The following is a 12,750-nucleotide window of genomic DNA, read 5'->3' on the forward strand; positions in this document are numbered from 1 at the left end:
TCATAAAACAGTAAACATCTTGCCTTTCTTCATCCAATGAATCAGTCTCTTGGGGTCAGCATCCATATGCATCAGGTTCTTAAGCTTCATCTCTGCAACAAATAAAAGGTTGTTTGAGATACTGAGCTAAAAAATTCAAACTGAATGAGTGAATGTAGATAGATACTGGGCACCGATCCTAACCTACTGCCAGCTCAGACCTATCATTGAAGTACTTCTCAGGGAATAGGCCTCTGATGTAGCTGATGTTGTATATAGCAATCCGGAGCAAGCTCCTTGTCTGTTTGGTCAATAGATCACTAACGTTATCCAAATAGTTGTATGAATAACTTAAAATCACACACTATGCTATGCTTTTCACCAGATCATATAGATACTTAATAAATTATCTCAATGCTCCAGCAATAGAAAACCTCAACTGGTATCAAATTGTGCTATTGATAAACATGCTCAGTGAAGCACATAATTCACAAAAAAAATACATCTATATTTTCCGATACTGATTTATTCAAACACATACATATGCAATAAAGATCATGTAATATATTTTTTGATTAAACACCAAGAAAGTTTGCCCGTGCAAATGTAGGATCATATACATATTGGTACTGATCATCAAATCTGTGAAGTGAAGAGAGATGACAACATTGCAACTCAGGGCAAACAGTTACGACCGAAATGTAAACAATACATATTTATAGCATATAGGAAATGAACACCCAGGCACCCAGCTTTTCAAAGTGAAAGTTACCGAAACCTGATGATCAACCAATAATCCTGCGAGGTATTTGTCAAACCACTGCCAATTACTAAAATAAGGTAATATATCTAACAAGGAGACTACAATTTCAGAGTTGGTTTCCAAACATGGCAATAGAAGTTCACTAAACACAGAGAATTCCTAAAGCAGAACATATATTCAAAATCTCACAGCATAGCAAAAGAAACAACATACTGAGCCGTCGTGTTCGGCCAGCTTCTGGAGAAGCGCGGAGGCGGAGGACTTCCGAACGGGCGCTTAGATACCACAGAGGAAGCTCTTCTGATTCCAATCTTGAAGAAAAGTATGACGCGCTTGGTACAAAATGCAAACCCCCCACAGAGAGACGTTTATATACTACTCCAATGGAAGCATTTGAACAGCAGGACTAGTACAGCCCAACTCAACCGAAGATGACACAAGTTTTTCCTGATGTTCCGAAGCAAATTTGGAAATACCCAAGGCAGTAGATAAAGGATCCGCTGTGTTCCCCCTTTTGAAGTTACGAATTGAAAATTGTCTGCTACTCAACTAATTTCAGCAATGGGAACAAAACTAAACTAATTTCGCACATACGGAGTGAACTCGGAACACTGAAAGTCTCTAGACGCTTCTAACGCACCAGCTGAGTCGATGCAGTAGGAAAATGCCATAATTGTGAACGAACCAATTTCATCGACTTCGCACGTGTTAATCACATCTCCAGCGAATTCAAATGAGGCTATATCATCGACTTCTGCCACGCCACCTCCGAGGTCGCGACGGCCGCCATCGCCGCAGGTGCGGGCGGTGGCGGGCGTGTGGCGGAGGAGGGAGAGGGAGAAAGGGCGGGGAGATTGGGATTTTGGGGTGGGTCCCGTCTGTGGACCTGGTCAAAGGGTCTTCGGATTTTGAAGAGCGAATCGGAGCGGGCTGAGACAAATCTGCGAAATACATAAATGCATCTCCAGCAACTTCCCAAAATTCGTTCCTGTATAAATGCTTATTAGGACCCTCTCAGTAAATTAAATTTATTGCGTTTTACAGGTGTGTTGTTGTAGCAGCTTCTCTATAAATAAAAAAAATCCTGTACTTATTCTTTCCTGCGTGCACGAAGTCACCAACCGCTGCGGTGAGGCGGTGGCGGGCTGCGGCGAGGCAGGCGACAACGAGGTGTTGGTTGGCTGGTGACAGAGCGGCCTACTCAGGCGACTGCCCACGCCGCGCGCCCGAGGGCATAAGGCGATGCGATGATTAGACGGGCGTCCAATGGTTGTGGTAGTAAATGTGAAGTTTTAGATGTTGGCTTCTGCCAAGTTCAATTGCGTATGGCGGAAACGTTTTTTGGTGATCATAGGAAAATAGAAATAGTGAAGCTGCTGGAACGCGTTTTTTGTGCCAACTTCTCTCATACCAATTTTTTTTAGGGGGAGTAGGGAGCTGTTGGAGGAGAAATTAGATCTTAACCCACATTTTTCTTTTCACGGGTGAGGCCAGGGCGGGTTACATGCCAAAGTTTAGGATGTTATAAAATGTTTTTATTTTATTGTCAAATGGTGCGGTTAACTATTGATGTGTGCTTGAATGCAGGTTCCTCAAACATTAGCAAGTGCAATGACATTTTCGGTCGGGATTGATTTATGGCAGAGCAGAACTTGGAGTAGGGAACAACCGTGGCTTCTTCCGTGGGAGAGTTGTGAAAGGGATATTTGTCAGACTTAGGTGTTCAATTCGTAGGAATTGAAGAAACAAGAGAATCTTAACAAAATGTTCAGATCCAAAATGTTCAAACCACCAAATAGACCCTGGTACTTCGTCCAAAGAAATTGTACAAAGAGCTCCATGGATTGTACAAATCCTTCACTTTGGTTCATTTCTTTGAAGCTCAAACAGATGAAGAGTGTCAAAGTCATAGTCCTGTGTTTAGTCTACCTGTATAAATTCTTTGGCCCCTGTACTTCCGCTAGGGTTGAGGGAGCCACTCGGCCCTCAGACGGATCAACGAAAGGCAGTTCATTTTGCAAAAACACAAGCCAATCAGCAAATCGCCTACCAAGGCACAATTCAATCATCATCAGCAAACGTTGCGACGACATTGTCCACACCTGGGAATGAACACATCAAATGACAACCAAGGAAACATCTATAATGCTACGAGAGTATGAGCTATGTATCAGTCTTTCACAGCACCTACGGCTAGGAGACTACCACATGGGAGGGAGCACAGTTTCTAGAGGAATCCACATCCGCTAGCCGCGACCTTGGGCAGAAAAGAAACATGGTGTAGTTTGATCAGATGGGTCAGAGACGGCTGAAGCAGACTTGCAGGCCACCGCCTACTGCCTGATTTTCTTGGAGCTGCTGCATTCAGGGCACTTGTAGTGCTTTATGTGATCCGCCTTGGCCGGGGTTATCCGCACGCATTTGCCGTGGAACCACCGCTCGCACATGTCGCAGCCGATCCAGAACTCGCTTGCATTGTATATGCCGTTGCAGCTTCCGCAAAAGGTTTCACTGTGTTCTTCGTCATCGTCGTCGTCTTCTTCTCGAGCAACTGCTCTGGAGTTCTTTGGGCGGACATCATCAGTTCGTTGCTGCACATAACAAATTGCAATTCAGTTCGAGTTACGTTCGGAGATGCGCTCCCAGTTTCGGAATTTCCAACAAACACAAACTACTGCAGTGGAGGGGTCAGTCAGCGTACCTTTGGCTTTGATGAGTGCCTGGATTTGCCACTGCTATCAACACCAGACCTGTCCCTGTGCTTCCTGTCAACCATACTTTCATACACATTTGGAAGATCGTTGATCATGCTGAACAAGCGCTTCCTGGCAGACACAAGGCACAGAAACGTTGGATTGGCAGCAAGATGCAGCTGAAGCTTTCACACCAACTTGATATACACATTATAAGAACTCCATTAAAGGGGAGAACATTTTCTTAGGACAAAAAGCGGCCAAGAGAAAAAGAGAACAGTAATAACAGAACAACAAGAAGGAATTTGCGGAAATACTCAAAATGGCCTTTTCAAAAGAAAGAAAAAACATGGAACCAGTTTTCTTGTGCAATCAGTAAATAGCTAAAGCTAGGCATAAACTTGACAGCTACATGTGGCAAGAACTAAATAACAGAACACTTAACAAAGAATACATCAAGAACAGTATAGCAGGTGCATGGAACCGGTTTTGCATCCAATCATTTGCCCTGTGTAGTTTTTTTTCCACACAATATAGGCTTCACACCACTTTCAATATAGATGAGCAGAGTGGGCCTTTATCTTTAGTGCTAACACAAGAGAACGGAGTCACGGACTGTAAATATATTACTAGCATGGCAGGCCACCAACATTAATGTACTAGGTATGTATACAAGGAAAAAAAAATCAATGAAGCCTTTTGAAATAATTTGTTGCAAAAAGGAAAAAATCGCTCAAGTGAGCAAAGTACGAATTTCACTATGATATGATGACTAAGATAAGGGTACATGAACATTCAAGTGAAAACGAAACCCTATTATAAGTAAATTGTAGAACAAACAATAAAATGGGATCACTAAAGAATATCTGTTTTTTTAAGGATTCTCATGGTCCAATTGTTAATTTCTAGAGATGACGAGTGACAAACTGACAAGATGTAACAGGGTCCATGAAGGAGTGCAATACTGAAGTGAAGATTTTTAAGTGTTTTCTTTTATTCCAGCTAGCTAAATTTCGAAGGTCAAAATTATGCACATTACAAACACAGGACCCAGAAGCTGCACAAGGTATATGGAGTACTTAGGCAGCAAACTCTCACTGTAGTGTGGGGGAAAAAGGTGCAAGGTGCACAAACTAAACACACAAGTTAATGTAAGAAAGATTCTGGAATTACGGCTTTACCAGCATGCTTGAACAAGACATAAATTAAACAATGGGCATTGGTTGCTATTAACTCCATTTTGAGATTAAAAAAACAAATAACCTGGTTTTCATCTTTCCCGCAGAAAAAAAAAACTGGTTGTCATTCAGTGTACAGACTATATAGAGAAACAAAATGAACTCATAATATGCTGCCCCATAAAGGGTCCACAAAAAAGAGCAAGATGACAGAAATAAATAGCTCTGCAATTAACATGACAGAACTTCAGGAAGGAATGGTCCCGCCACCAATATAAGAGCCTTCTTCCTTCTTTATGAGAAGAATCTTGGAACCCTTTAGAGTTTTACTCATAGATAGATGGCACTTTGATCGTTGGTCCTACATAGCTAAGCTTAGAACAAGTTGTGGAAATGTGTGGCACAGTTCATCACCACAAACATAAAAATAGGCTGGACATTAAAATTCTTTAGAGCAGCCGAAACTGGGAACTACACAGAAGCACACTGTCCATTATTTGTGTATATATGATTTCTGAAATAAAGGGAAAAGGAATAGTTGCTTCTTACTACGCCAAACCACCTTTATATTTACTTAAAGCCTTTGACAAGATGTTTTGGCCATTCAGCATGATGATACTGTAAAAGCCCTAAAACTGCGCATTTGATGATGTGGTAGGTCATGATATAAATTGTATGTTTCCTGTTTGCTTCGTATACACATTACATCACTCAGTAAATGCACAACTTCTTCAACTACTACAACCCCATAGATGTAAATCAATAACTCTGCAATTAACATGGCAGGAACTTAGAAAGGAATGGCCCTGGCCCGCCATCAATATAAGACCCTTCTCCTTCTTTCTGGGAAGAATATTACAATAAGCTTAGAGCAAATTGTGACAATGTGGCATAGTTTGTCACCGCAAACACAAAAATGGATATAGAGATTAAAATTCTTTATAGCAGCCGAAACTGCAAATGATGGAACTACACAGAAGCACGCAATCCTTTATTTGTGTATATGATTTCTGAAATAAAGTGAAAGGGGGCAGTTGCTTTTCATATGGCCTAACTAACAGCTGAACCCTATGGATTATATCGCCATCAAACCCAGAGGGCCACAGAAAGAAGGGAACAAGTAACTGCAAACCCAATAAAGCAAACTGAAACAAAAAGCATGACCCTCCGATACACTCAAAGCAAAGAAAAGAAACAAAGAGAGGAGCACAAGATACATGTGCACATGCACACACATGCACCAACCACCAAGTGAAACAAAATAAATGGGCCATCAAATCGGTCACGCGTATCCCAACTCCGCAAGTCACCTAGCAGTCAAGCTAAAGTACTCTATCGAAAAAGACCACATTTCATCTTGCCTAAACTGTCAATCAGGAGTAACATAGAATAGACAATTTAAAAGCTAATCAATCGTCAGAGGCACCAAGCTGAGAGAAATCGTCAGAGGCAGTAAAATTACCGTTCGTTGGCGGTGAGCGGCGCCCCGAAGAAGAAGGCGACGGAGAGGAGCCACGAGTCGGAGTGGACGGCGACGAGGGAGAGCCAGTCGCGGCGGTTCATGCCGTTGCGGGCGAAATTGATGCCGAGGGCCGGCTCGGGCAGCTCGGGCGGCACCTCCTCCGCCGGCAGCGACACCTCCCAGGTCCCGTCGGGGTGGCCGTAGAGGCAGAGGTTCTCCTTATCTGCGGGCAGAGAGAGAGAAAACCGAGGCCGATCCAGTCAATCCCCGTCCGGATCCCACCGCCCGGCAGCGGAGCCGCCCAATCCATCCATCCAATCTGGGGGGGCAACTCACCTGGGTCGCAGCTGTCGAAGAAGTCGTCGACATCTGCACGGCGGCACGAGGCGCAGGAGAGAAGCGCGGTGTTAGATCTGCGGCGCGCGCGGGTGGCCCGTCAGCGCGGCGCTACGAGAGGGCAAAAGGAGATGAGGGGGGGAGGAGGAGAAGGGAAGGGGGCGCGGTCGGTCGGTCGGGTACTCACCGGAGGTGAGCGCGCGGACGAGGCCGGCGCGGCGCGCGGAGAAGTCCCTGAAGATGGCCTCCACGGTGCGCGGCCTGGACATGGCGGGGGCGGCGGGGGCCCGGACCGTCTCCATCTTGCCGGGGCGGGGCGGCCGGCGGCGGCGGCGGCGGCGAGCTCGAGGGGGGGGGGGGGGGGGCAGCGGTTGGGTCTGCGGCGTGCGTGCGGGCGTCGTCGAGTCTGACCCAAGGAAGGATTTGGATTCGGTTTTATTACACTGTGCCCGGGCCGAAAGGATTTGCCTGGCGACGCGGGCGATCCCGGGGATCCGAGGTAGGTCGCTGACGCTGTGGGCCCGCGGTGATGGTCCCATGTGGACGTGGGTGGGCGGGTGTGCAGCGGGGTGGGCGGGAGTGTGCCAGGGACACGGGCCCGGCCGCGGTGGGTCCGGGTGGGCTGGTGACCTGGCTCCGACTGGGACGGGCCGACCTGGTTCTGAGCCCGACTATCTCAGATCGCGCTTTCCAACCAACTGCCCGCGCCGACCCACAGGAGTTCGGAATCGCGACGTGACATTGCGCGCCGCTCCACGCGTCACCTGCCGTTGGATCTCGCCATCAACGGCCCAGATGAGCGCTATGGACCATATCACTTGACCACTTTCCGGAGACGAGACTAAAACTCTACTCCCTCCCTCCGGAAATACTTATCCTTGAAATGGTTACCAGCGAAACGTTTTCCAGGTGCAAATGACATCGGGAATATGTGTCTCTTGGGCGGCCCTGCCTCGTGCTCGTCGATGGTTTACCCGATGTCAATGAGGGGCTCGTATATTGAAAGTGGTTTACCCAGCAAAATGAAATAAAATAAAACTGGATTTAAAGAAAGAAGTTTAGGAGAATTAACAAAAGTTGCTACTCCCTCTGTCCAATGAAAAATGTACATTTAGAAATTTTAAAGGCTCTTGGAAGTGGTGTGGAGCCTATATTGTGAACAATAATATTCTACCTAAGAAGATTCAGACATGAGAAATGATTGCATGCAAACGAGTTCCATGCACTTGCTATATCACTAGAGTTACTAAGCTCCCTCGAATGTGAGGGCTGTGGTCGCTCGAGGCTAGAGAGATAAAACTGACCACGATTATCAATGGATGAGTTGAAAATTGTTTACCGCTTGGTCCCCTCCCAGATACACGTATCCTGGTGATGTGTCGCTCCTGTAAATGAGGGGAATTAGCGGTACGGCCGACTATTCACGTATCAGTTGATGTGTCGCACATTTTGATGGGAAAATGAAATAGTTTTGCTAAGTCTCAGTCGACTGAGACTTTTTTATGTCTCAGTCGATGCTATATGCCTTTGATCTTGCATAGAGATTCTTAAAAAAATCTTCTCAGTTTTCTCTTTTTCTCATTATATACTACTCCCTTCGCACGGAAATACTTGTCATCAAAATGGATAAAAATGAATGTATCTAAAATTAAAATACATCTACATACATCCATTTCAATGACAAGTATTTCCGGACGGAGGGAGTATATCAGTTGACTGAGACTTGGTTAAATCTCAGTCGACTGAGGCCTAGCCACACAAAAAAAAACACCGCATATCACGGCACAACACCGCCAGCCCATAACCGCCTCTTCCGCACTGCATGTCTGCACAGGCATCACAAACTCGCCATTGCGCCGCACGCCCCCTCCCCATCTCTCTCTTTCTCTCCCTCTCGCAACGAGGTAATGCTCGGCAACGGCGAGCGCGCGGGTCATTGACGAGAAGGCGGCGAGTCATGCCACAGCGGCCAACGATGGCACTACGTAGGGATGCCCGCTGACTTCAGGACTCGATCGTCTTCCTCGACACACTGCCGTCGACAAGGTATGCATCATAGCTACTGATCCCTCGCTCCCCCCTCCCCCACCCCCCCCCTTCTCCTTTCTCAGCCAGATTTGAATTTCATATTACTTGCTCCGGGCTAAACAAGTAGCAAATTCCAAGGGGATTTTATCTTCAAGTTTGAATCAAATTTGCATGTTGTGCTCTAAAGTTAGAATCAATAGTAGATTCAGATCGAAGTTGTTTCAGCACTGGGTTGTAACTGTCATGTAGCCATAAAAACTCATCAATGTTTTGTATCTCAGTTGTTGCTTTCCCAGGAGGGTTATAGAGGAATCACGATGTTTATTTGTGAACACGACTGCTTTGTCTATAGAGCTGATTCCATAGAATTTTATTTCTAGTTGCATCCCTATCCGGTATTATGGTTTGGCCTTGAAGTTCCAGGACATGGGTGACAGCAACCACTGCCTATGGATATTTTTTGGTAGTTCGTCTATGATTTCATCTTTGTGAAGAACAATTGTTGTAAAGCTGTAAAAAATTTGACTAATATCCTACCAAGTTTCGGTGATCATGTGTCTTTGCTTCTGGAAATCTCTATACGTTTCTTTTGGACTAATATCCTCCTACAACACCACAAAATCATGGAAGCCAAAAACACAAAAGCCCCACAGAAAATGAACAACAATGCTCGGTCCATTGATTGATATAAGTAAAAGATCTATCTGAGAATTAACGGCCAAATAGGCAAATAATTTGAAAAAACGGGCACGGCAAAGCACGCGTATATTCTAGTTGTTTTGATGTATTTTTTGTTAAGTGTTTTGTTATTTACTTCTTGCTATCAAGTGTTGTGTTATTTAGTTCTTGCCGCATGTACCTGTCAAGTTTTTTTTTGATATCAGCATGTACTCCCTCCGTTCCAAATTACTCGTAGTGGTTTTAGTTCAAATTTATACAAAGCTTTAGCTATTACTGATTGCACGAGAAAACTGGTTCCATATTCTTCTTTTCTAAAGGCCATCTAGGTCTCAGTCCACTAAGGGCCCATTCGGAAGTCTGCTGGCTTCCCAAAGTGGCCAGCTTCTTGGGGAGGCAGCGCTAGCCAGCTTCTTGGCGGAGCCAGTGATGCGTTCGGCACTTTGGCAGCGCGCGGCTGCTCTCTAGCTCCCGTCTACATGGGCCGGCAGCCTAGGAAGCAAGCATAAAGCCCAGGTAGGTGGTTTCTCATACGGGAGAGAACGTATCGGTGAGAGAAACATACCGATCGAACCGGTACGCTGCCCCAGAGTTCACTTGGCGGTGGCATATCCGATAATTACGTCCAACTCCGCCTCCTTCCATTTTTGAAGATAGGTTCGACCCGCTTCTCGTTTTTGCACTACGAGGGCAGGGATGACAATTTTGCCCATGGGTACGGGTACCCGCGAGTATCGTACCCGCATGGGTAGGGTATGGGCGCAACTTTATACCAACGGGTAGTACCCATACCCTACCCGTTAAGTCATGGGTAGGGAACGGGTATAGCCTTTTACCCATGGATATACCCATACCCTACCCATTTTATACTGACATGTGAATCTTACCAGTGATTCACAATCACAAGTGTACATATGTTAAAGTTGTGTTGTGAGCTTATGAACCTATGTTAAAGTTGTTACCAATTGTCAATTTGAATTGAGATAATTTTCATCTACTCAACTATTTGTTATTGAGTTGAGATCAATGTTTTTTTTGTCAAATGCGCTATAGATGAATGTAAAATTGCGAATAGCTTGTGTACTATCTGAACTGCCCGTTGGGTATCCAATGGGTATGGGTACCTGTCGGGTATGGGTACGGGTAAAGTATCATACCCATGGGTACGGGTATGGGTAGAATTTTGTACCCATTGACTACACGGGTATGCCTATGGTATTGCTCTACCCGCCCCATACCCTATCCATTGCCATCCTTAAGGGCAGTTCGCTCCGCGAAGCTGGCTTCCAGGAGCTGCCACGTTCGAGATGACTCCACGTGCCGACCAAAGAAGCTGGGAGTAGGAGAGGATCCGAACGGGGCCTAAGACACGTCATCCATGTTTAGATTCGGCATGTTTATCATGTGGGCTTTTGAGTTATATTTTTCTCCTTGTGTGGGCTTAAGTTCTGTGCTGTGTTGAGAAACGCGTGGTGGGCTTCAACTCGTGTGGTGCAGGAAACGAGTGCAGCTAGCCGGACGCACATGTCCACGCGAAAGCAACTTCTTTTTTTGTAACGCGACCTCACACTTCAAACGGGTGCAGCTAGCCAGTTGGCCTCATGGTTGCTGGTGATCATGCAAAGCGCGAACTATATAAGAATACGCAACAGGGTTGAGACTCAAAAAACTTCAAAAAAAAACTGAAAATTTGAACAATTTTTAAAAGCCAATTTTTTTTAACACAAACAAATTTTCAAATTGTATTTTAAAAAATGAATTATTTCGGTAACTCCAAACAATTTTTGAAAAGCTGATCAATTTTTAAAATTCCAAACAGTTTTTAAAATAAAAAAATGTTCAAAAATTCAAATATTTTTTGAAAACACAAATAACTATTTTGAAAAACACTAACACTTTTTAAGAAACAATAACATGTTTCCAGAATGAGAACATTTTTTAACTTTTTGCACAAAGTTTCATAACGAGAACACTTTTTGATATTCAGAACATATATTTAAAAAACACAAACATTTGTTTTAGTTGTGTTGTACACACATAGTGAGCTGCATCCTTAAAATTCCACTGGAAGATAGGAAAACTAAAAAATAAGAAACAAAATACAAGTATTTATGTGGGAGACCTAAGAGAAAATAAAAAAATAAAAAAATAAGAAAACGGAAAGGACTGCAAGCCAGAGGCCACAGCCCAAACAGGAAAGCAAGTTAAGAAGCCCGACATAGCGGAAGGCAGACACCATGCCCGCTTCCAGCCTCAGCCCAACACGTTTTTGAACAACACCAGATTATTCGCAAAAAAAAGGCGACTGCGACATCTACGTGTGGTGGTTCCACGGCAAATGCGTGCGGATAACCCCGGCCAAAGCAGACCACATAAAGCACTACAGTCCCCTGAGTGCAGCAGCTCCAAGAAACTCAGGCAGTAGCCATGATCAAACTACACCATGTTTCTTTTATGCCCAAGGTCGCGGCTAGCAGATGTGGATTTTGTTACGAATTAATTAACTTTTGTTAATTAGGGAACTATTGGCTCGTGTCTTTTTCTCTAAAAGACATCTCTTGTAAGTTGTAACACACCTTTGGGAGAGTATAAATACCTACATCAGTGAATAAGAGGGATCTGTTCACGAGTCTGGCGATCTGGACGCGGTGGTGCCGGCGGCTCACTGGTCTGCGGGAGCTCGAGGGGTTTCATCGTCTCCGACTCGATCTGCTCCGGTTCATGCTAGCTCCGGTACAGAGAGACTGTCGTCATCTCCTAGTGCTGGCTGCATGGATCTGTCAGTGGCGGCCGGATCCTTTTGGTCTAGTCTCCGTCGGAGAAGGCGACGGTTCGTGCACAAGAAGCTGAATGAAGTTCTTTGAACAGATCTGAGTGAAAAATCTGCTCTTGGCTAGATGCCAAAGAGATCAGAAGACGGTGGCGCGATTGTGTCGTTTCCCCCTTGGGGGCGTCTTTCTTGGAGGTGTACGCGGGCTCGAGGGAACAGTGGACGACGTCTTTGGTGGCGGTGCTTCATCCTGCACATTGATGGTGACAGATCTCGATGGCATGGCGCCCTGGAGATTAGGCGTCTGATGTGCGATGATGGACTCGCGTAGGACGGTGACGTTGTCTGGCGTCGTGGTGGCATCGACGACAGTTAGACCGAGCAAGGTAGATGCAGCAGTACAGCTCTGAAGATGGATTGGTGGCAGGTGGCGGCAGCGGCCTCTGAGTGTGCGCCGGACCGGTGGGTGCCCCATACCCGGCAGGCGTCCTGGTTGGGGCCTCAGGTCTTAGATGTTATGTTTGGTTGCGAGGTCTGTTTGGTATTAGACCCAGACTATCAACATCCCTTCATCAACTGGATAAGAGTAGCGACAGATGTTGTCTAGACAGTGACTTTAGTCTTACTATTGTATTGCTTTGTAAAGTCTTGTGTGAATAATTAATAAAATGGCTGCATGTATGTTTAGATGCAGAGGCCGGGGGTCTTCCTCCTTTTAAAAAAAAAACAAGTATTGTTCCTTTTTTTGGGTACATGATTACTGTTCGTCGGCGCACCAGGCTGTCCATGGCCACAGGAGCACGCATGGATCCATAAACGAATCGATCTGGAGTTAGGGCATTTCTAATCGTTTCTTAAAATGT

At 45.3% G+C, this 12,750-nt stretch overlaps 1 protein-coding gene across 1 annotated transcript; it reads right to left on the reverse strand.

Moving 5' to 3' along the window:
• Positions 1-2,776: 2,776 nt before the first annotated feature.
• Positions 2,777-6,805, reverse strand: LOC125511140 (PHD finger protein ALFIN-LIKE 3-like). Its single transcript, XM_048676432.1, has 5 exons — positions 6,599-6,805; positions 6,412-6,444; positions 6,076-6,298; positions 3,444-3,567; positions 2,777-3,333 (listed from the first exon to the last, which is right to left on the reverse strand). The coding sequence occupies exons 1-5, from the start codon at positions 6,711-6,713 to the stop codon at positions 3,076-3,078; spliced, it is 753 nt and encodes a 250-aa protein (XP_048532389.1). The 5' UTR covers positions 6,714-6,805; the 3' UTR covers positions 2,777-3,075.
• Positions 6,806-12,750: the final 5,945 nt, after the last annotated feature.

Source organism: Triticum urartu, chromosome 5 (assembly GCF_003073215.2).
Source record: "Triticum urartu cultivar G1812 chromosome 5, Tu2.1, whole genome shotgun sequence".
Taxonomy (NCBI): domain Eukaryota; kingdom Viridiplantae; phylum Streptophyta; class Magnoliopsida; order Poales; family Poaceae; genus Triticum; species Triticum urartu.